Raw genomic sequence first — 24000 nt, forward strand, 5'->3', positions numbered from 1 at the left:
TCCCTGTGGATTGTTTGCTGTTCTCATCTATCTAATCCCAGTTTTTCCTACTTAGGTTCTGATCCTATGTGGGGTAAGTCTATTTTCTGTTATCCATGTGGTGTAATGGGAGCCTAGACCGCCAATTAATTAATCCAACCATTCCCCCTCCCCCCCAGGAATTCTTGCAAATTAGTTTCTCTTCTAGGCTCCACAAATACTAAATACATCGTGCTGCCCATGGCCAATTATGTTCCTCTCCTAGTGGCTACAAGTCACCATGTTTCAACAAGCTGAATAGGTAACTTCATCTGGCACATTCCCAAGTTGCATTAGAAGACCTCTGTATCTGTATTGCGATCTAAGCCTTTAAGGCACAGGTAGGCAAAAAACATGTTCCTACACCTAGTACAGGGACATTAATAGCACCTTTTAACTTCCACTGCTCCCGATTCCTCCAACACTGTTCTGTGTTGCTGTTGGGAAGTAAACAAATGGGTGCATTTGTATAAATAGCCTTAGTTACATGTGGCCCTCAGCAAAAAGTTGTCTGTGACTACTTTTAAGAGATCAAGAGCCCTACTTCTGCATCCATGTAGCACTAGAATGTAAAAAAGGTAAAAACGTCACATTTAAATTCATGTTAGATAAAACATTTATTTTTTATTTAAAAGCATGTAGGTTCTGTTCAGACGTTCGTAAGACAAAACCAGTGTAGATTGAATATTAAGTTAATTGAACATGATAGCTTTTTTTGTGTGCAACTTTCCTTGGTTTCAAATCAGCTGTAAAAATGGCTCATTTACAGTAGTCTTTCATAGAATAGAAGATATGCTTGTGAATTCAGCACTTTGGATAAAGGCACTGGTTGCACATGTGTATCACTAATATGAAACCATTGTCCTTTGGATGATTCAGTCTCTGAACCTGAACAGAAAAAAAGATGTGTGTCATTCAATTCCAGTAATTTGGCAAGAATAATTTTACATTGGTCATATAGGGTAAAAACACTGGTGCTACTTACTTTGTCCAATCTTGCCATGGAGGACAAGATCAGAAAGTTGGTTGTTAGTAGCTCTCGTCTTCACGTAGGCAGTATAGTGACCAGATCTCATTGTGCCGCTATGTTCAACAATACCATACAAGGAGTACAATACTCTTGAACTGCCCTCTACAACATTCTGTGAAAACAATATATCCAAAATACTTCAAGAAGGTTGATTTTATAATGTATCAGCAAAAACCGTAACGTTTGGTCGTTCTTCCGCACTAGTATACAGTTATCTTTTTTTTAATAACTAAGCTCGGCTAATTAAACAGGAAACACTATAAGGGACAGCATTTATTTATTAACAAAAGGAGCATTTCAAACAAATGAGCCTAGTGTCTTGTTAAAAACATAGCCAAATTATTTTATTATTCACTCTTTTCTAAGAATGAGACTAAAAATTAAAGGAAAGAACAGCCCAAAATACACAAATTACGGTATATCTAAATAGATCACACCCCACTAAAATTACAATCAAAGGCCTAGGTGAATAAGCCATGTTTTTGCCTGACACCTAAAAAAAGAGTGATGATGCTAAGCATACTTCCTTGGGCAAAGGGAGCACCACTGCAAAGGCCCATTCATGTGTTATCGCCCACACAGAAAAGGGCCTCGGATGACAATGTAGGGCTCAGGTTGGTTCATGTGGGGAGATGCAGTCTGATGTGGTACAGCCCTGAGCCCCTTAAGACTTCATAGGTCAAAACCAGCAATTTGAATTAGGCCCAGAAACTAATTGGTATCCAGTACAGTTAGGGCATGACTGGTGTTTTGTGCTCAGACCCTTCTTGCCCCAGTGAGCAACCTAGCTTTCAAAAATAAGAGTGGTGTGGGTGAGCCCAATAATAATAATAATAATAATAATAATTTATTATTTATACCCCGCCCATCTGGCCGGGTTCCCCCAGCCACTCTGGGCGGCTTCCAACAAAACACCAAAATACAGAAATCCATCAAACATTAAAAGCTTCCCTAAACAGAAGATGCCTTCTAAAGGTCTGGTAATTGTTGTTCTCTTTGACCTCTGGTGGGAGGGCATTCCACAGGGTGGGTGCCACTACCGAGAAGGCCCTCTGCCTGGTTCCCTGTAACATCCCTAAGAATGTATGAACATGTATTTGAACAGGGCAAGGTGTTTATTTTAGGTACTGGTGGAAGCCTGATGGTCCAGGACTGAGGGAATACCAGGGGATCATCTTACCCCAAAAGCAGTGTCTGTGGGCTTGGGGGAGCTAGAATAGAGCTCACAATTAAATGAGTCAGATCTAGAATGAAAGAAACAGCATTTCCCAGGACAGCATGATGGCCAGGAGAGAAGTGTGGTTATTCCAAACCAGTCACCCTCATCACATTAGGCTGCTTACTTTAAGACCACACTGGGGCACTCAAGGGAAGGCAGAAGCCAAAAATTATGAGGGGCGGGTTTCAGAGAAAAGAGGAGGTTGGGTCTTTGATGTACTGAGTTTGAGACAATGGGATGCTTCAAGAAACAAATGGATATTTGGGATTGGAAGGAGGGAGAAAGTTATTCTGTAGAAAGGTAGGATCAGATATATGAAAAGCACAGGCTGCTAATCAGGTTTTGAATGCTCATATAGTAAGCATCTCTACTGGATACACAGTAAGTAAGCATCTCTACTGGTTAAACTTGTGTGAGCTGACTTTTTAAAGCTGTTCTGCATGAGAAATTGGCTAGTCAAAAATGGTGGAAATTTAAATAGACTTCTTTGCTTACCTTGCACTTAACTGAGCAGAAAGGAGCCAAGTCCATTACTTCAGGAAATTTTATGTGCTTGTTCACTTTTTGGAGATTATATCCAGTCTAGATAGAGAGCAGAGACAGTGGCAAATAAAATGCATTAAAATGACATAATCTAGTGATTTAAGAACAAAGCTGCTGATCTTTAAGACAAGAATTTCTTTTATAGCTCAAATATAATTGTAATACGGCAATAAGAATTTTCCCAGTTTCTCTCAAACATTTTCCTGTTAGCAATGCTGCTTACAGTGATAAAGGCAAGGACTTAAAACTTTTTACAGAAACAGTTATTTATACCTGTTGAAATCTTTTTAAATGAAGCGTTAGAATTGGAGGAGCGAGAGAAATAAGCATTTGTTTTTTGGCATTAGTGTATACATGTTTCTTGACATCTGCAGAACAAAACAAAAAACAAAATATGGCTTAGATTTTAAAGAATGCTGTCATGAAATTGTTCTAACGCAATATAACAGATCACATAATTTGAGACTTCAGGCCCACACTACCGAAATTTTAAGTCCCACTTATTTCTTTGTAAATTGCTCAGCACATGGTGAAATGTCCATAAATTCCAGATTTAAATAAACATGCTAAAACTTTGACTGCTTTGACTGAAAAGAGCTCAATTTATGCTACTCTGATTCTGAGCTCATGCTTCATGGAGTTTTTCTCTTTAACACAATGACCTTTATAAATTTGTAACATTCAAAATACAAAATAAAATAAAATAATGTATACCAGCCTTTACCAACTTTGTACCTTGAAATTTGTTTTGGCTACTCCCATTCAGTTTTGCCACTATGTGATTAGTTTTCAAAAATACAACTTCAGCCAAATTGTATACTCACTCTAAACGACTATTTCCAATTCTCTAGGATTACTTAGGACACTACTACATGCAGTTGTCTATACCTTTATAACAGCTATACATGCACTTCCTACATTGCTCCCTGTGAAGTTATATATGCTAGTCTGACATGGTAAGAAAAGATTTGTCTTTAAAACAGAACAAGTCAGCATACTTTTTCCAGGGGTCTTTGCTCCACAAACTTGGCTCTGTGTGCATACATCACACAGCAGTTTATTGTTCTCACAAAGTTTCTCATTATGAGTGAACTGATATAAGCAATGAAGCACTGAACCTTCTTCTGTGTTCATAGCTTCTCTGTTTGCAAGGGTACGAAATGCTGTTTCTGGATCCTCATTTACTACTTCATACATTTTTGTCTCAGAATCATGAAGATCATTCAAGTTTTCTGAATCGTCACTAGGCTCTTCATCCAAGGATAATTTGTTAAAGCCATTGGTAATATCCTCATCTTCATCAAGACTATTGTGTTTGGCAGGCAGATTGTCACGTTTATTAATACACTGTACAGCAGAAACCAAGCCTTCTGTGGTAACAGCCATTGTGGCTTCATTGTTTGCCTCTTGGTCAGAACTTCCTGTATTTTCATTCTGTACTTCAGTTGTTCCCTCTTGCTCATTCATACTCTCTTTCTGATCCATGCACTGCTCTGCACATGGGTTACATGACTCCTCGTCTTGTTTTAGGCTGGTACCCTCAGAATCATTTCCTACAGTTTCACTGCTGCAATCATGATCACCTTCAGTTTTTTCAGCGGCACAGATATCTGTTAGTGGGATTACCTTTTCTTGCAATTTTTGCTGGCGCCGTTGGTTCTGTCAAAGAAAATACACAAGAAATTAAGGATACCAAAAGGACAATTACCCTAATTTGTGCTGTACAGAGATATATAAAATGATACTTCTATTACCTGGGCTATGAAGGTGCCCTAAAGACCTTAAAGCAAAGACTTTGGGATAATACACACAGTGACCTGCAACATCGATCACATGAAGTCTGCAGTCCGTTGGCAGTAGGAGTACAATATGGGCATGTTTTTAAGTTAACAGCTTACATTAAAAACCTGACTGTACCAAACTACCAAAGGTTATTCACAAAAGCCAGATTAAACGTTTTCCCCTCTGCAGTGCTGGAGGGTAGGATGAGAGGAGTCCCCTACGAGGAAAGACTGTGCTTGTGTGCCCAAGACACAGACTCTATAAAACATATTATGCTGCACTGTGTAAAGTTCAAGCAGGCTAGGGCTGAATTGATTTCACCCTTGCTAGCCCTGATCCCAGGAAAATCGGACAAGTATTATATCAAGTTCCTATTGGAAGACCGGTCAAATGCTAGAACATTAGCAGTGGCGAAGTTTCTATCGGTTGCAAGAATCAATGATCCCAATTCGTAAGTTTGAACAAAATGTTTTTGAAACCTGAAGGCAGGGTGTCATTGGGTATCGCTTTGTAATGAATTGATGGGTCTATGGACCGTAATAAAGGTTGTTGTTGTAAAATGATACGGCATTTAAGTTTGGTATATAAACTGAGCTTCCAAGTTAGTTTACATATAGATGCTCTTACGAGCTGTAAGCAGTAAGGCTGATCTGGTGCAGATGGTGTAGTTCAGCCAAAGGAACTTAAAACAATAGGTAAAAATAAGGGATTTACAACAATTTGTGGGCTGGAAGCACCTAAGACAGGGTTGGGAACCTGTGGCTCTACTACTGCTTGGCTAACCCCCCCCCCCCCGCCAAATCATCCTTCATCACTGGCCATTCTGGCCGAGGCTAATGGAAGCTGAACAAGGCTGGTCCTCACTGCTGTTTTAAGAGCATATATTCCACTATTTTACAAATAAGCAATCTCCTTGACAATTTGCCAAGTTGGCTAGAATAATGCCAATGCTCTCTCAACACTTGGTTAGCAGAGACAGAATGTGGATGGGGATGCCTATTGGAAAGTAATGCAGTACAAATATATGCATTTAGTCACATATAACTATGCTCAACTTTAAAAACTGGACAGAGGTGAAAATGTTGCTACGCAGTCCAGATGAACAATGAAACAGCCAGTGCAATCTGGCAAGATGGAGCACCAGCCTTAATGCCTGGGCAACAGGGATGCATACCTTCTATTCAGAATAAGAGCAATAAGAGGCCTATGTTCACTACCAGTTAATGGCTACATTGCAGCGTAATATGCTTGTTAGGTGATCCGCTATTATCATGTGATTCTGCAGTGACGAAGTCCTTACAAGTTAAACAGATGCGCAAACAGCAGACGAGAGAAAAACAAAGGCTGTGTAAAACAGGAGTAAGCAACTGCACAAGAGTAGGAAAATGTCGGGGGGAGGGCTTTCTTTAACTCCCCTACCAAAACCCTGCTCAGTGCAGTACTAGTAGCAACTCTTCAACCATCCATATTTAAGAGATAAGTGTACAGAATTGCTTTCTACTTTGCTACTCTACTAACCTTTGATTGCTTTTTGGCCATTTTCTTTGCCTTTTTCTGGAGATGCTTACTTGTACCAGGAGTCTCCTCTCTCTCCTTCAAATAACTATCATTCCCTGTGTTGTCTTCATCATCTTCAATCTCTTTTTCCTGCATTTTTCTAACATTATTATTATTATTATTGGGTTTTTTCTTGCCACCCTTAAAAAGAAAGTGATAAACAGTTCAGAGACACGATGGGACGTCAACCCCAATATTTGGGTTGAGACTGGCACATCAAATGAACAAAGGAAAACAGGATGGGGGGGGGGAAGGGAATATTCAACTGGATATTTCTATTGTTCACAATAGTTTGTTGGAAAGTGGGGTTTTCTTTTAATCTTCTTAACCACATTCAAATTTAAGAACAATGGGTAGGGTTTTCCTTCACATACTATCTCACTGATAGGCAGGAGAAACCAGCATGCCAGGCACTGCTGCCGATGTTGCTGGACTACATTTCTGACCACCAGCTGGGGTTATGGGATTTGGACAATATCTTGAGGGTTAAAGGATCCTCGTCCCTGCTGTTTTAGCAGGGAGGAATGGTTTACTCCATTAGCTTTTAATGAACCTCATATAAGTGATGGGCTTGAGAGCAAGCACCCATAAAATGGTAGTACACATATAAATTTGTACAGCTATATGCCTGATTTTGGAAATTCTCTTACTGCACACCTCACCCCCCCCCCCAAAAAAAAGTTCTAAAAAATTTGAAGACTTTTCTCAAAGCATGTCCCTTGAGGTACATGACACCTATGCTGATGGGTGGGGGGAATCAGCAACCCCTCTCCTCATATATGCAGAACTTTCAGCCAGTGGATGCCCCCTGTTACTGACAGAAGATGGAAATCAATTTCATATTATTCTCTCTTCTGCAATCCTATGGTATCTTTCATGCTGTTCTGGAGGGTCCCCTGCTTTTTGGAAATGTTTTTCAGGGAATTCTTGGGGCTGGAGGAGGAATTGGCAAAAATTGCTTCCCTTCCTCTTCTTTTAACAAAGACATCTACTAGATCAAAAGGTCTTCTGTGAGCACAAGCATACCAACAGTAGAATGACTTCTGTTTGCACAACTGAAGTTTTCCTCACTCTCCTCTCAATGGATCCCCCACCATCTGCTCCACAGGGCTGGGGGAGTTGAGGGAGGCATGTAGGGGTAAGAGAGGGAAAGGAAGTTTTGATGCACAAGCAAAGTCATTCCATAAGCACAACTGTCTAAAAACCAAAGCAATCTGATCTTACCTCGTTTAAGACAGGGAGTGACAAATCAAGGAATGACTCGTGAACTAAAGAAATCTGAAATACACATTTTATCACAGTATTAGAAAAACTGCCTGAGTTTAAGAACAACCATTATATCTTCAGTTATGTGAAAATAGGTTTATTGAGAAATAATCCCCCGCTTTTCAGGGGTGGGGGGATCCCAGTGCTGTGTGTGAGAGTGCTCAAAGCTAAGATTAGGTGCCAAAGAAGGATGAGAAGTCCCATTCTTGAAAGTAGGAAAGCAAGATACAAAAGCAGACTGGGCTGCTATTATCGCTCTATTCTTTCGCCTGAATGTAAATACCAACATTTTTGGGGATTACAAGTAAAAGCCAATAGGTGACTGGAAATCTTATACAGCAGCTCCTCCAGCTTATAAAATTTCCAATTCTGCAAGAACACGTGTAGAACTATAGGATATACTCATGCTCACTTCATTCCCCCATCAAAGGTAGTGTCTGGGTTGTAGGTCATTAAAGAAATCTCAAGTCAGCAACAGCAAAGAGAGGCCTTGTGTCATTCTGCTTGCCATCAAATTTATAAGCTATTTAGGTTATATCAAAAAGGAAAGCCACTTACAGTTTGGCACTCCTCACACATGATTGTGCTTGTTAATTCTCCACCAAAAATACGGTCCACAAAGCTCAGTGTCGACTTTCCCTTTTCGTACTCTGAAATATTAAGAGAAAGCATTAAAACTTTATCTTAATCTGAGGACTGAACAAGAGTTGAACAAGATGATACCCCCACTCCCAACCAATGAGCATCATGAAGTCATTATAGCTCCTGACTAGGAAAGGAGAAGTGAAATGGAGTTGAATAATAGTTCCCAAAGGCACTGTGAACATTCTATATATTAATTATTGTTTTTCTTCCTCCAGTAAATAGATGGGTTGGAATCTAAAAAGATCAAAAGTATTTGCTCATGTCTACTGGAATTATTAAACACATGAAACAGCCCCACTTTCCCGTATCACAACCTGCTTTTGAAAGTGCTTTCGAATGCCAAGCAATTTTGATGCAACCTTCAGTTAATTATTTATCAACAAGGATCTGGTGTGAGTGGAAGGCACCTCTGCATGCACATGAGGCAGGAAGAAAATAAATTTCCTCAATAATTTCCCCTGGCACTTACTACATCCTTTTCTGGAGAATCCTCAGCAGCCTTTTTTGTGTGGTTGTGATAGGGCAGAAATGTGCATATGTTTCATATGCAACTCTTTGGATACCAAAATTAATATAGAAACAATGCCCAAGGTGAGGAACTGATAGAAGTTGTTACCTTTGATTTTCTTTTTTAGTTCTTCATTTTCTTTATCAGTAGAATTATTGAGTGCCTTAAAAATTCCAGCAGAAATACGCTAGAAATAAATAGAATTGTAAATGTTTTACAAAGCTAACCAATTGTGTTTTTTTTGTTTATTCTACTAAACATCAATTTTAATCACCACCTTAATTAGTAAAAAACAGACAGCTACTCTACATATTCCTGTACTATAAAGCAGGGGTTTCCAAGCTTTTGGGGCCTATGGGCTCATTTGCCAATACTGAAAGGTGTCATGAAATAAATACTCTCCATTATAATTAAGATACACATATTTTTTTCACATTTCTGATTCTGTGACAGCCCAATTTCATGCATATTTACTCAGAATTAAGCATAGACACCTTTCCCAGTAAGCAGCAGTGGATGGCGCAGTGGGGCTGAACCATTCACTTGACCTTTGTTCTGCCCCATTCTCCTCCATGCTCTTTGTGCACTAAGAGGACAGGAAGTTCCAGGCTGCAGACATTCTGTACTAGACACTTACTTGGATTTCTTCTGTTCGCATCCCATCTAATAAATAGCGAAGCAGTTCCTGGCTGTCTTGCTGTTGATAACCTTTAAATCGTATAGCTCTGTTAAATATAACAACATAAATGTTTAAAATATTACGGTAAGGACATAGAAACATTTAAAAAGTGGGGAAATAACTTGGTAGGGAAAAAGAAAGGCTCACATCACTTAACATATCTTTGGTTGTTGGTTTTTTTTACATTATTTGAGGAAGTTTAAAAAAAGAAACTTCCTTGTTTCATTTTATTGTTCCTTACATAATTTTGGCAGTCTTCAGAAAGCTCAAACATGTGGTTGGTTTCTTAAATAAATGTACAGCACAATCCTTTGCATGTCTAATTAGAAATTGATACCACTGGCCTTGGTAATGGTTTACCATGAATGTGGTGATCTTGGCTGCTTTGCTCCTCCCAATCATGGGTAGGGGAACATGATCCCTGGGCTTGGGGTTATGTCCAAACTAGGGGTTGTGATTTGTTTCATTCCCAGCAAACCATAATCTGTAGGCCTTTTCTTGGTCACTGTGGCATAAACTAATCATGATTGAAACCAAGACATGTGGACATGAAGCCTGTTTTCAGCCTCAAGTATTTATAAGACAATGCTAACATTTCACGATGCACAGGAAGAAATACAACCTAAAATGCCTTAACCAAATCAAATTGCTCTATAGACCAACCAATATATGCAATTCATTGTTTTATGTAAGCTTTTTCAATATTAACATTACAACTCAGGCAGATACTCACTTTTTACAGATCTGAGAGAAGAGTTCTTTAGGGGTCACAGTTCCTTTATTAGTCTCTTGCATTTCTGTCAGAAACTGACACATCGCTAGTGTAAGAGGTCTTGGCTGATCAAGTGTAACTATCATAGGTTCCTGAACACCACACAAAGAGAACATTTGTATTAGATACATTTAAAAAAGTAATTTGCCATTCATTCATTTGAAGCGATATAGAAAAACATCTGGATTGCCCTCAGCAAAATGTGTATGTATTTTTGTAAAATTTGTAGCCTGTATCCAGTGCAAAAGAATTGTCACACAATGGGAATTTCTGCCCCCCTCCTTCACACAGCTTGTCATGAGGGTCAGGGAACCATGAGAAAATAAAATGCCTGGGATATGGGTCAAGGGGTTGGAAAAGAGCTATCATGGGTGCCTGGCCTGAAGAATAACCATGTGGATTTCAGAACACCTGCCTGAAAAGGAGAGTCTTCAGTGGTGAAAGTTGGTTTGTTTTCTTAAATTGTAATTAAGGCTAAACACATCTGTTCAGGCTTGGACATGATGCTCAACTGTGGTTGGCTAGAAACTGAAATGAAAGCTTCTGATATATTCGACATTATAACGCAGGAGCAGGATAAGGTAGTAAATGAGCCTGGGGCCATTGTATCTGAGGAAGGCCACTGCATCAACTGACCTGGGCACCCCCAAAATTCCAGACTGATCAAAGAACATCCACCTCTTTTAAAAATTTCAATACACCATGAAACAACAGCTAACATACCGTTATTGAGAATTCTGGTGGTTCAAGTGTCACTGCCAAGTCCGGCATTTTAACCTCCTTTAGCAGCTCTCTCAGAACTGGTGTTTGTGATAAGTTCTGTAGGGAATTTTTTAAAGAGTCAATGATGTACACGTTTGGGAACTCACTGTCATACCTAGAAACTTATTTCGTTATGTTCAAAATCCTTTTGAGACCACAATTTATTCAAGTAAAGGCAACGAACAAGATTTTCAGCAAGAAAAATGAGCTTTGTCTGCAAAAAAATCCCACCTGTCCACTTCATGCTATTAGCATTCAGGACAAAGCCTACCCCAATAGGTTATGTTCTCCAGCAATCAGACAAATGCATTCAGGATAATACATTTCATCATACGGGCTATATAGGGATTTAGAAGATGAGAACTTGCAACTTGACATTTGTCAAGAAACAGAACTGGTAAGCAATGAAGCTCCTGCTGCTACTTCAGCACAAATTTGGGGGGGGGGAATAAGGAATCTAGGAATTGCTAGCAATCTCCACCATACCTGCAGAACTGCATTAAAGAAACAGGTATTTCCCAGGTTACTGAGGCCCTTCACTGTCACTTCTGCATTGCCATTTAAATGAAGCTTGTTGTCCTTCATCAATATCTCTTTTTTCTCCCTCTCTTCCTCATTTCGGTGGTCCTTTATTTTTTTGTTTTCCAATGGTTTGTTTTCTTCTTCTTTTGATGCTGAAATAAAAACAATTCATTTTGTGTTTCAAAATGCAATAAACCGCGAGTTGTTGGGATGCAGCAATTACTAATACTACTCAGGGAAAAGCTAGACCTTCTAGGATCTAGTCAGTGCTACAAAAGTAAATTGCCATTTCTAGTACATTCTAGTCTGGAAGGTGACAGTGAACAATAAACCCACCAATTTCTAAATCAGTAGGCATGTCCCAATGATTTCAGAACTTACCCGTATTCTGCATGTTCACATGTGCTTGTTTTCTAACATAATCCACAAGTTGGCCCAATTGACTGGAACTATTATATGGCACATCACTGTCACACAAATAGCACCTGCGTCCACAAAAAGGATAAAAGAAGATTAAAAAAAGACACCCAGAAGCCCAGTGCAGCTGGCTTCAAAATAAAGTGCATATCATGATGTAGATGCATTTCAAATAAAGTTGTATTAACATATGATGTGAAAGTGGTTATCAGATCCTTTTTTAAAATAAATAAATCATCAGCTAGAATTCTGCAGTTCTTTACTTCAAAATGTCCAGTTATTAAGTTCTCAGAAGTTGTTGTCTATGACCAGCAATTTTGCACAGTAGACAAATACAGCAATTTTAAGACTAAACTTGATATATTGTATAAATCAAGGAATTAAATCTATATTAGCAGCAAATTCTAGTAAGTTCACTTAGAGTTCTTGTTTCCTGATAAATCAATACAAGAATAACACAATCTTAGTACTTTATTATTGCTACTAGTTATCATGTATTATTTAATCCTTTATTTCTAATGTGTAAGATTTTTTGTGTGTGCCAGAGATATTTATGAACAATTTACAACACAAGCGCTATGACAAGATGGGGAAGGGGTGCAGAATCACTATGGTGGTTAAGCCACTCAAGAAAATAGAAAGCATTTATGACAAACCATGTTGCTGCCACTGAAAATATGAAATAATGTTTGTACTCTGGGATGAGTTACAAGGCCCTTAATTAGTAGGACAGCCCAAGAATCTTGTTATATGTTGCACTACATGTGTGCTGGCACCTACTCAGAATAAGAGCTCCATAATGGTTTCTATAGGAAGATAGTGAAAGAGGAACCCCTCATACAGGAGGAAGAGAGAAATCTAAGTATGCAGCCAAAGCATGACAGAAATGGTAAATAAAATAAGTCATGTACACTGCACAAAAGGTTACATAATAATCCCAATAACTTTTAGGAAAAAAATATGTATCCTTCTAACTGGAATATTGACAAACTCACCACACACTCCAGTTGTCCAAACTGAGAACCAAACAATGAGGTTCTGATCTTGGTGTTTCATAATGCTTTATGGCATGTTTTTCTTGAGAATTTCTGCCACAGCCCTGGAATAGCAACAGGTGCAAATACAATAAAGGTTACAAGTCAACAGTTATTGAATTTAACTTTTTAAAGTGAAACCTTCAAATACCGTGTTTCTCCGAAAATAAGCCATACCCCGAAAATAAGCCATAGTGATAGGCAGTTTAACCTTGGAGGTTAAACTGTACCATACTTAATAAAAAAATAAGACATCCCCTGAAAATAAGCCACTGTGTTTTTGTTTTTTTTAATAACAAAATAAATATATGACGGTGTCTTATTTTTGGAGAAACACGGTAGTTGAAACAAGGAATAGTTCCACTATAAGGAGTACTGTTCAGTGCTAATGAAACAAAGCAATTACAGGTACATATTTCCCAAAATTGGATGCATATTATAGAGAAAGAAATACCGTGTGGCCACATTTTAGGCATAGCCATATTGAAGGTCTGTCTTCTGCTTCCTCTTCAGATTTCTCACGGGTCTCACTGTCTGATGTTCGGCAATCCTGGCAGGAGCTCCAGTCCACATTCTGCAACACCTTTTTCAGGCCACCTTGTTCCAATCCTTTGCGAAGATGCTTGCATACAGGTTCTATTGGGAAGTTTCAACAAGGCAAGACAAATTTTAAAGGGACATTATTTAGAACGAATGTGGTGTAGGGGTAGAGATACTCCAATCTCTGCTGTACAGTGCAACTCCCCAGGTGGCTTTGGGCAAATTATTGCCCTGCAACCTAACCTACCTCACAGAGTTGTCGAGAGAACAAAAATGATACAACTCTACATCTGCCACAGTAGTTTCGTGGGTGCACAGTGAGACACTGGTGTGATAAATGAACAAAAACCTAAGACATATGGCCAAAGAACTGTAAGAAGAAGTAATAGTTGCTCGTGCTGCTCTACTAAAGCTTTCAGCAGAGCTTGAGAATTTTTGTTCAAAATGAAAGCTCTATAGCTCTCTGAGCAAGACCTGTTTTATTTGTTCTTAAAACATTTTTTCTTTAAAAGAATCAGATGTCTTCCTTTAACTCCATGAACTTGTATAACCCAGTCATTGCCTTCTTTCTGACATGGTATGAATGCTCTGTCCTTTCCCAAGCCCTGTTCCAATGTCCTATTTTGTCATATATCCATCAAAAGAGATTTAATAACTGGATATTATTATGGATATTATTTATTTAAGAATCAGAAATAATGGGATCACAAGCACAACAAACCTGTTTTTACACAGGGAGGTTCAGGCAGGAGAAAAGCAATTATGCCATTTCATACTGAGGATAAAGCTACACCGCTGTTTAATCTTCTCATCACGACTATGATCATAGAGCAGGCATCCCCAAATTGTGGCCCTCCAGATGTTTTGGCCTACAATTCCCATGATCCCTAGCTAAGAGGACCAGTGGTCAGGGATGATGGGAATTGTAGTCCAAAACATCTGGAGGGCCAAAGTCTGGGGATGCCTGTCATAGAGCATCAGGGTTCCAAGCTAATTGTCAGATGTTTTGTCCCAATTCAGATAAAACTAGGCAATGAAGTTAACAGGAGTCGGGCAAACGTAAATGATAACCCATAAATTTCACTGAGAAGGGCAAACCTTTTCCTGAAGTCAAACCTTTGGCAAGTCTAAGGCCTACTGTAAATTAAATCATGGGATTGCTCCTTAAATATGAATTTAAATACTGTTGTTCTCTACATAATTTGATTTGCACTAGGACAAACACCTTCATAGAGATATTAAATTTCTGCCAAGGAAATAAGAGTATATGCTCTTTCTTCCTCGTAGCTATGAAACTGATTGACAGTATTTGCAATGACAAAGCATACCTGCTATATCCGGTGAGTCATCTGGTGGCATGTTTTTCCCTTTTGTTCGCCTTTTTCCCATGCTGCTGCTCCAAGGTTTTATTTCACGTCAAACACTTATGGCCTAAAGGAGAAAGAAATATTATCATTCTCAATTTTGAAGCAGACCTAAAAAAAACTAAAAGCAACTACACTAGAAGACATTCAAGACCCAATTCCTCAAGGTGATGATGGACTCTGAACATAAGGATGTGCCATGGAGCAAGTGGGGTAGAGTTTGTGTCACCAGTCATATTTTTCTTCCTTGTATATCAGTCCTTGGAAATGGAGGTTGAAAGTGGCAAAACTGCAACTAAGCAAGCCCAAAATCCAGCTGAAAGGTTTGCACAAAGTACTGTATACAAATTTGTTTAACAGCAGAATGCACTATAGGAATATACCGGGCATATTCAGATAACCAAATGTCAGCTTGAGAAGCTGAGATATGCTTCAGGCACTTGCGTGTAGCCACACTGCTCTTCCCCTTCAGGAAACTACACTTAATCATAGCTTCTCATTACATTTGATACAAGAAACTATTATTTCTTTGCTTGATTGCATGACATTTTTTGACATTGGCTTCCATATCCTGACTTGTTTAGAAGCTGCTAACCAGTTTCAAATCTGGACATAACTGGAAGCTGTGGTTAACTTAGGTTACTTGTCCTGTGAAGAAACAAAGCTGTTACTAGAAGGTTATTTGTATCTTGGGCTTATCAAGCCAAGATTTGATCCCTTAAATGTGCTACTGTGTACAGGAAGGCTGCAACTCAATGAGCGTGCTCATGCAGTCTATTATATAGCATTTAACTTTTGACTGCAAAGATACTGAGTTCAAATCCCTGCTTAACTCTAAAGCTCTCTGGGTGGTCACAGGCAAGTCATTTTTTGTGTGTCACAATAGTGTTGTTGCGAGGATAAAATGGGATAGCCCCCTGTATATCACCCTGAGCTTCTTTGGGGAAAAGTAGGATATAAATGTAATAAAATAAATAAAATTTCTGACATGCATACAAGTGCGGCAGATAATATTTCAGAGGCTAAATATGAAGTGAGGTGTCATATTCTATCACAGCAGGTTAAGCTAGTCTGATGGGATATCACATACTAAACTACAAAATGCTACAATATAAGGGTGTGGATTTAGATCAGAGTTTTCCAAACTTTTCAAGTTGGTGACAAACTTTTTGGACACACATAATTTCTCAACACAGTAATTCTGTTTTACTAGCAAACCGGAGCTTAAACTAACCCTTTGCAGCCCCAGGAAAGTGCGGGGAGTGTTTGTGCGACACACCTACACACTGCAGCCGACACACTAACGTCATGACACACAGTGTGCAAAGCTATGATTTAGATACTTTAAAATGTACTCTCTATTGTCTTGGGAACACTCAGAAGCATGTAACATTCTGCAACAGAAAATATTAGGAAACATGTTTATTTGCCAGCACAAACTTCAGTAGTACATGTTTTGGTGGTCTTGATTTGTTGTTATCTCTACCACATATTCTACATGTTTGAACATATTTTGGTTCTATTGTTGCTGCTTCCCTGGGCAAATGACAAGTTAGCCTGATTATATAGAACTTACATTCTATTTTGGAAATATCCAAAGAAACATGTGACTCAGCTCCATGTGTCCAATATGGATTAGTACTTTACTTTCTTGAACAGGAATAGCCAGGACACAGAGCAAACTTTGGAGTATTTTAGAAATAATAATCTGAACAACAAAGATCCACTGGCCATGCTTATATTGTAGCAGCTTTCAGATCCTAATCTTGGTTTTTTATTGTTTTTTAACACAACAGTAATCAGAAAGGAAAATACATTTTTGTGTATATTAACTATGAATGAACACCAGTTTATGGCTGTTCATATTCCAATCCCCATAGACTGCCTGCACAGCAGGGATACATGCTGACAAATAAACAGACTTTCTGCAAATACAGTATAAGCAAACTGTACTCCTGTAGGGATTACTCAAGAATGACTACTGTGACAACTTTACATACGTTTTCAAAATAGTCTACCTACTCTGGCTTCTCCTCCCCACAAAAACAAATTCAGTGTACCTATAAGGGTCTGGTGACTTCTGCTTCAGTGTACAGTATATGACGAAGTGTGCATGCATCCGAAAGCTTATACCAGAACAAACTTAGTTGGTCAATAAGGTGCTACTGGACAATTTAAAAAGACAATTTGAAATATAAAAAACACAAATTAAACCAAGTGTTGCGAATAAATAGCTAACCTGCCCTGCATGCAGACCTTAAAACAGGTGAAAACATTTCCCTACTTCTTATCCCCATGATTTGCTTGGCCAGTGCCATTTGCTTAGCGCACGTTAATGGCAGGGAGCGTGCTCAAATTATGGCGGGGGCCAAATCCTGTCTTTCTATCTTAAGAAAATAGCCCCGCTGCGAAACTTGCTGCCTTTAACAGGCACAGGACCAAAGACCAGCAAGAGAATTGGCAACATTGCTTAACCGGACACGGGAGTGCTGCACTTCTTGGACCCAGCTCGTGTTCCTGCGCAGTCACACAAAACCTTTTCCTCCCCTCCCTTCATACCCAGGAGTAGAGCCCTTAAGAAGTTTGCAGTCTCAGGTTAGAAGGGCAAAATATTCTGCCTCTCCAAGAAAGGCAAGCCAAAGCAGACCTGGCATTGCCGCCGCCGCCGCCGCCTCCTCCTCTGCGACGACATGGGCTTAAAAGGCATGGTACTACTCACCCCCAAGCCTTTAAGCGAAAAGTCTGGTGAAGGAGATACAAATAAAGCCCCGCGGCAGCACCCCGCATGCATGGAGATACCAACAGTCCACACGGCTCCGTGGCAGCTTCCGCTGAAAGTCGAGGAAGAAACACACAGCTCGCGACTGGCCCAGCTCTCCTCTCCCTTCAGAAAATGAGCTTGGCTGCAATTTCTACTAGAACGCGCCGCAACTTGCCGGGTGGGAGGCAGCCCCCAGCTTTGATTGGCCACGTCACCTTAACCCGCCTAGTCTGCCCTTACTGACAAAAGCCAGAGCCGATAGGAAAACGCTCCTGCGTTGCGTCACGGAGAAGAAGACGAGACGAAAGTACAGTACTGTAAATGAAGCAACCGGTGAGGGCAAAGGGGGGGGAGAGAGAGAGCAACTGTGCAGCATGGGCTGAAGGAGTCCCGAGGTGTCGCCCGCGCTCCTTAGCCGGAAAGAAACGTTCCGAATTTAAACGGTTCACGACATATCTCTGCGTCTGAGGTGGATATTTGCGGCGGATATCAACAGTCCTGTAGAGCGGCACAAAAAGGGGGGGGCGGTTGACGGTTCGCCGAGCATAGATTTCTTACCGTAGAAGGGCCGCTTTGCTGAGCAGGAACTTCCGGTGCGTTGGCTGCCGGGAAAGGACTCCCTGGGAGGAAGTCTGTGGTCCAGATCTAAAGCGAACCGAAGGATAAACAAGCCACATCGAGTCCAGCTTCCGGGTTCGCTGTGCACTTTCCAGGACAGAAGGGAAGGCTGCTCGTAGGCGGGAACTTTGCTGAGAAATCCAGGTTTTTAGTGTAGTTTTGGCCAGCATGCTCTCTCTCCCGCCCCCGCCCCCCAACAAAGTAGCAGCAAAGGCAAGCGGTCATGGTATTTTAATTTGGGATAGGGTGGAGCTCGATTTATATCTCCCTGTAGATTGATACAGGTTTTGTATCCAACAATATGTCTATAATCTATAATCCGTGAACCTAAGGCTGTAGCCCTGTATCCACTTACTTGGGAGTAAATCTCATATAACTCCAAATGACTTGTTGCTGAATATGCATATGCGGGATTGCACTGTAAGGCTGCAGTCATATGGAAGCTTATCTGGGACTATCAGAGTGATCCTCATCCTGGTTAGAGATCAGAAAAGTAGCTGATTGCCCCTTGCATCCCAAATCCTGTTGGCTTGGAACTGGCCAGGTCAAAATATGAGTATGTGTGTGTGGTATTTTTCTGCGAGTTTTGCTATTCTAGCTCCTGGCTGGCATAATTGAGGCATGGCCCACGAGGATTTGAATCTAGTGGATCCAAAGGTGCCTCCTACCATAGGCTTTTCACTTGAAACTTGGGTCTTTGCTGCACTCCCCCCCCCCCCCCCGGAACTACTACTTGCTATCTTAAACTTCAGCATTGGGTTGTGTGTAGGAATGCACTGTAAACCACACTTATCATAGTGAACATGCATAGGATTGAGATGCAAATTTACAATCCAATGCAATCATTTGGAAGTAAATGTGCATTCTATTGGGCTGCCAATAAAATAGATGTTGATGGGAATCTGTGTTTCAGTTCTTTCAATGTGGAAAAATGACATAGAAAATAACGGTAATATTTTGGAACCAGTTAAAGATTTCATATGTTTGTCCCATCAAATATAGCCATATACAGCACCAGAAGCTGCAAATACTGTACTAACACTATTTCCCCCTAACTTGTTTAGGAATCACATAAACATATCTAAAATGAGCGACTTGGAAGAGGCTGAACTACAACTTTCTGAATTAGATTTGCTTTCTAGTATGTTCCCCAATGAAGATGAATTTAAAGTGACTGACCAACTGGCTTTAGCAGAACTGAAGGATCACATTGACAGATGCACCTTGGAAGTGCCATCATCAAAAATACAGTTTACATTGAATTTAGAATTAGACACTGCAGATGGAAATAAGGTAAGTCATCACTGTTCTGAATGAAGTATGGTATTTGAAACTAGATATTTAGTAATCTCTATTTCTTTGAATTCCTTTCTAGATTCCACTTTCTTTGTTTTGTGCTTTCCCATTAAAATACCCAGCTGTTCTTCCAGAAATTACTATCAGGTACTACATATTTTGATATAGAGAAAAGTGGCCTAAAGGTTGAAATGCATTGTTTATTCTGTTGTAACATAAAGTCTGCATTTAACTGTCTTATGCAGTATAATGATTCTAATGACTGCAGTGAAAATTCAGGGATGTATCCTCCCCTCCCCCCAAGCAAATGGAATATTTAAACTTTATCCCTCACACCCAAGAAGAAAGAAAGGGAAGGAGATTGTGTGAGCCTAAGGTCACCCCAGAGCATTTCCAATAATTAAGGAAAACTAGATTCTTCCATTTTTAAAATGCTTCTTTCATTTGTATTCTAAACAATGCCATTATTCCTTCCCCTTTTAGATCTCCATCTATAAGCCGATCACAGCAGGTACAGCTGAACACAGATCTTATAACCTACTTGAAGACACACTGTGCTGGTGAAGTCTGCATATTAAGTGCAAGAGAATGGATTAAAGAACATGGCACTGCATACATCAGTAGAGATCCCTCATCTTCCAGCATGATGAAATCAAGTATTCAGAAGTCAGATAATGTTTTCACTAGACTATGGATTTACAGTCATCACATTTATAACAAGCACAAAAGAAAGAATATAGTTGATTGGGCTAAGGAACTCTCTCTGTCTGGATTTAGCATGCCTGGGAAACCAGGTATCATTTGTGTAGAGGGCCAGCAGAGCCTGTGTGAGGAGTTTTGGGCAAGGTTTGTTTTTCATTTTATATCTTGCATTCTTGAGTTGCTACATTTTGGTGGTTTACTTCAATCATAAATTCCTGAAACCAATATATTTCACTGTATATTATTTTGCTAGTTATGCTTTAGGTAAAGGTAAAGGGACCCCTGACCATTAGGTCCAGTCGTGGCCGACTCTGGGGTTGCGGTGCTCATCTCGCGTTATTGGCCAAGGGAGCCGGCGTACAGCTTCCAGGTCATGTGGCCAGCATGACAAAGCCGCTTCTGGCGAACCAGAACAGCACACGGAAACGGCGTTTACCTTCCCACCGGAGTGGTACCTATTTATCTACTTGCACTTTGACGTGCTTTCGAACTGCTAGGATGGCAGAAGCTGGGACTGAGCAACGGGAGCTCACCCCGTCGCAGGGATTCAAACCACCAACCTTCTGATCGGCAAGCCCTAGGCTCAGTGGTTTAACCCACAGCACCACCTGCGTACTTTACACCTGTGGTACTTTACAGCACCATAATTTAGCTCTGCAATTAGGCAGTTGCTTGATCCTTTTTGCTAAGTGAAAATTGGCTCCATATTTCAAAGTCCTGTGTGTGCATACCTCACAGTAGAGGGATGGCATGATGAGATTGTCAGTGACTATGTTTCATTGCCAAGAAAAACACGATGGAAATCTGTGACTCAGCTCTCCATTGGCAGAAGAAACTGAGAAAACTTAAGAAGGAGAGGCAAAGATGTAGAGGCGCAAGTGGGTGACCAAAGCATTCAATACAGGTTTTCAAAGGCTTGTAGGAGCAGGATGGTCACTTAAATTAAAAGTAGCCAACATGGTACTGTCCAAATGCTGTGTACTGCAAATCCCATCATCCCTGACTGTTGATCATTTTGGATGGGGTTGATAGGAGTTGTAGTCTACAAGATCTGGAGGGTACCATATTGAAATTCACAAATTTAAAACATGACTTAAACCTGGGAACTGTAGTTTACCACCCAGAGGGCTACAATTCTCAGCACCCTTAACATGTTACAGTTCCCACAATTCCTTGGAGGAAGCCATCTGTTTTAAATGCACAATGTGGGTGTGACCTTAAATCAGTAACAGTATAGGCATTTTATGAATTCCATTTATGTCTTGAGATCAGACATGGTTGCAATCCAAGATCTTAATGTCAGAAGAAACTTTCAAGCCATGGTTCAGGCCTCTTTTTGTTGCCGAAATGTTTCTGGTGGCATTGTGAGGAAGGCAGTATAAGCATGCTCAGGAACTATAAACTAGTAAATGGCTTCTAGTCTTCACCAGTGATTTCATCCTGTTTCTTACAACCTCTCTCTTTCAAGAGAGAATATTCATCACCTCAACCACTAACATGGAATGTGAATACTGAAAATTAGCTCTTTTCAAATCATAGTCCCCTCAGTGGCAAGGAGGCTGACGGTCCATTAGAATCTTTCTTTAGTAAGGGGTTATATATAAATAAATTAAAGTTGGTAGAGCATGGTAGAGTTGGTTCGAGCCCCACATTTGGCGAAAGATTCCTGCATTGCAGTAGGTTGGGCTAGATAAACCTTGTGGTTTTTTCCAACTCTATAAGTCTATAAGTGCCTAGGAGGGTTTCCCCTGTAATTTATATAAGTTATCCACTTTCATTATAATATAATATAATGGAAAACAGATTTAGGAGTATTGTAATGGATACTGTGGTGTAATAAATGCAACACTTTGCTTCTAAGAATAATTATATAAAGAAAGTTTTGTCACATTTTTGAAATATTGTTCCCTTTACAGTTTCATAATATATTAGCCCATGTCTTAAGTTCTATTGAAAACACTAGGATTTAAGTTAATTGTGACTAATAAATTCCATTTATTCAACAGGACGAAGTCAGAAGTCATTTTAGTTGGGTAGGGCTTATTGTGTTTTCTAAATTTGTGATTCTCTCATTGAATTTAGAATCAGAAGATTATCATGGCAGAGAATTTTAATACGTCACAGAGAAGACATTTGCTTAGAAGGAACTGAAGCTGAAATGGGAAAACAAAATAAATTTTTTGCTTTTGAAGAAAAAATATTTGATGCACATGGTGCCAGAGGAAATCACATGGATTTGGGACAATTGTATCATTTTTTACTTGACAGTGGATGTGGTGATATTTTTCAACTGTACTTTGGAGTTGAAGGACAATAGATCATCAAGAGGTGGAAAAAAACACATGGAACACTTAAATGAAACTTTAGCAGTCCTCTGTGGGTGACATGTAATTGTGGTGTCCCGCTTCTGTTTATGACAACAGGATTGTACCTCCTCCTCTCCCCTTTTCATCCCAAATGTGTTGTGGGACCTTCTGCAGCATTTTGGGGAGTGGGTTGGCAGGAGAAAATCCAATCGCATCCACTGGTGTAATGTTGGATCTTGTCCTATGCTTTTACCTTTTTAAAAATAAATAAAATACTAAGAACTTTACTCATTTACATCTGATAAATTATGAATGTCCAAACAAGTTTGATTTTAATTTAAGATAACATTTTAATGCTAATGACAAACAATGCTAATGATAAAGCAATGCAGTTGATCTATTTATCTAAATAATTCCCATAATCTCAAATACCTATGTAGCCTAATCCTTTGCAGAATTAAAAAACTCATTGAAATGAATGGGCGTTGATAAAACTAACTATATAGAATTGATTTGCTACACAGCATTCTTCAGGTATGAACTACTTCTATCTGTTCTTCTCATCTGCAAATCACAAAATACGATAGCTATTTTTTCACATAACCCACTTGCAAGGTTGACTACATCATCATGTTTCCCACTTTAGGGGTAGCAAAATTGGGTAGGTAGGTTGTGCTTGTGTTGCTCATAGATAGGCAAAACCTTTACGACAGGTCTGCCTGTCACTCTGGTGCCAACACATGTCAACCCAATGTGTGGCAGGTATGAAAAAGGTGAATTCCATTTTAGAGATTGTTAGAAAAGGGATTGAAAATAACTGCCAATATTATAAAGCATTTATATAAATCTATTGTGCAACCTGGACCATAAAGAAGGCTGATTGCCAAAGAATTGATGCTTTTGAATTATGGTGCTGGAGGAGACTCTTGAGAGTCCCATGGACTGCAAGAAGATCAAACCTATCCATTCTGAAGGAAATCAGCCCTGAGTGCTCACTGGAAGGACAGATCGTGAAGCTGAGGCTCCAATACTTTGGCCACCTCATGAGAAGAGAAGACTCCCTGGAAAAGACCCTGATGTTGGGAAAGATTGAGGGCACTAGGATAAGGGGACGACAGAGGACGAGATGGTTGGACAGTGTTCTCGAAGCTACGAACATGAGTTTGACCAAACTGTGGGAGACAGTGGAAGACAGGAGTGCCTGGCGTGCTATGGTCCATGGGGTCACGAAGAGTCGGACACGACTAAACGACTAAACAACAACAACAAATTGTGCAACCTCAGTTGGCATACTATGTACTGTTCTAGGATACTGTGGAGATGAAAAGGTGGAGAAAAGAGCAACCAAAATGATCAGGCGGTTAGGAAAAAAGTGAGTAAGGGGAATATGATAGAGGTGTAAAATATAAAAGCTTATGTCAAATATATAATGGCTATCCCTAATCCTATAGAAGGTATTTCAGACTTTATGCCTTATATTTCCACCTTCTGTGAAACTTGGAAGTTCCTGAGTGTATGCTTATATGTAGAACAACTGTAGGTCAGGAGTCTACGGCCTCATTGTTGTCATGTGTGAACCTATAACACAACTTTTAAACATCCAGTATCCTACAGCGGCATGTTACAGGGAAAATAACTAGTGATGAGCAGGCTTTCAGG

At 39.8% G+C, this 24000-nt stretch overlaps 2 protein-coding genes across 9 annotated transcripts; one reads left to right on the forward strand and one right to left on the reverse strand.

The window, feature by feature from the left end:
* Positions 1–616: 616 nt before the first annotated feature.
* Positions 617–18100, reverse strand: USP16 (ubiquitin specific peptidase 16). Of its 3 annotated transcripts, none has more exons than XM_088667969.1 (18): positions 17978–18100; positions 14623–14725; positions 13209–13390; positions 12716–12819; positions 11685–11788; positions 11268–11455; positions 10743–10838; positions 9981–10111; positions 9206–9293; positions 8677–8755; positions 7974–8065; positions 7374–7427; positions 6111–6290; positions 3809–4469; positions 3084–3178; positions 2763–2849; positions 1004–1160; positions 617–906 (listed from the first exon to the last, which is right to left on the reverse strand). In XM_088667969.1, exons 2-18 carry the CDS (start codon positions 14681–14683, stop codon positions 782–784), a joined length of 2484 nt encoding a protein of 827 aa, XP_088524095.1. In that variant the 5' UTR covers positions 14684–14725; positions 17978–18100; the 3' UTR covers positions 617–781. The 3 variants fall into 3 exon arrangements, with proteins under 3 accessions (XP_088524095.1, XP_034972463.1, XP_034972464.1); XM_035116572.3 differs by lacking the exon at positions 17978–18100 and adding an exon at positions 17378–17520; XM_035116573.3 differs by lacking the exons at positions 3084–3178; positions 17978–18100 and adding an exon at positions 17378–17520 and having other exon boundaries at positions 4437–4469.
* RWDD2B (RWD domain containing 2B) lies at positions 17626–22628 on the forward strand. Of its 6 annotated transcripts, none has more exons than XM_088667973.1 (5): positions 17626–17752; positions 19102–19330; positions 19413–19480; positions 19817–20179; positions 22118–22628. In XM_088667973.1, exons 2-5 carry the CDS (start codon positions 19124–19126, stop codon positions 22350–22352), a joined length of 873 nt encoding a protein of 290 aa, XP_088524099.1. In that variant the 5' UTR covers positions 17626–17752; positions 19102–19123; the 3' UTR covers positions 22353–22628. The 6 variants fall into 6 exon arrangements, with proteins under 6 accessions (XP_088524099.1, XP_088524097.1, XP_034972467.1 ...); XM_088667971.1 differs by having other exon boundaries at positions 17719–18250; XM_035116576.3 differs by having other exon boundaries at positions 17746–17888.
* Positions 22629–24000: the final 1372 nt, after the last annotated feature.

This window comes from Zootoca vivipara, chromosome 4 (assembly GCF_965207765.1).
Source record: "Zootoca vivipara chromosome 4, rZooViv2.hap1.1, whole genome shotgun sequence".
NCBI lineage: Eukaryota > Metazoa > Chordata > Lepidosauria > Squamata > Lacertidae > Zootoca > Zootoca vivipara.

Coding starts and splice junctions, on each gene's coding strand:
- RWDD2B (XM_088667973.1), top strand. CDS start 19,124: ATGAGCGACTTGGAAGAGGCTGAACTACAACTTTCTGAATTAGATTTG. Junction 19,331..19,412: donor ACACTGCAGATGGAAATAAG/GTAAGTCATCAC, acceptor ATTCCTTTCTAG/ATTCCACTTTCTTTGTTTTG. Junction 19,481..19,816: donor CTTCCAGAAATTACTATCAG/GTACTACATATT, acceptor TTCCCCTTTTAG/ATCTCCATCTATAAGCCGAT.
- USP16 (XM_088667969.1), bottom strand. CDS start 14,683: ATGGGAAAAAGGCGAACAAAAGGGAAAAACATGCCACCAGATGACTCA. Junction 8,756..9,205: donor TGCGAACAGAAGAAATCCAA/GTAAGTGTCTAG, acceptor ATTTATTTCTAG/CGTATTTCTGCTGGAATTTT. Junction 7,428..7,973: donor TGTGTGAGGAGTGCCAAACT/GTAAGTGGCTTT, acceptor TGTGTATTTCAG/ATTTCTTTAGTTCACGAGTC.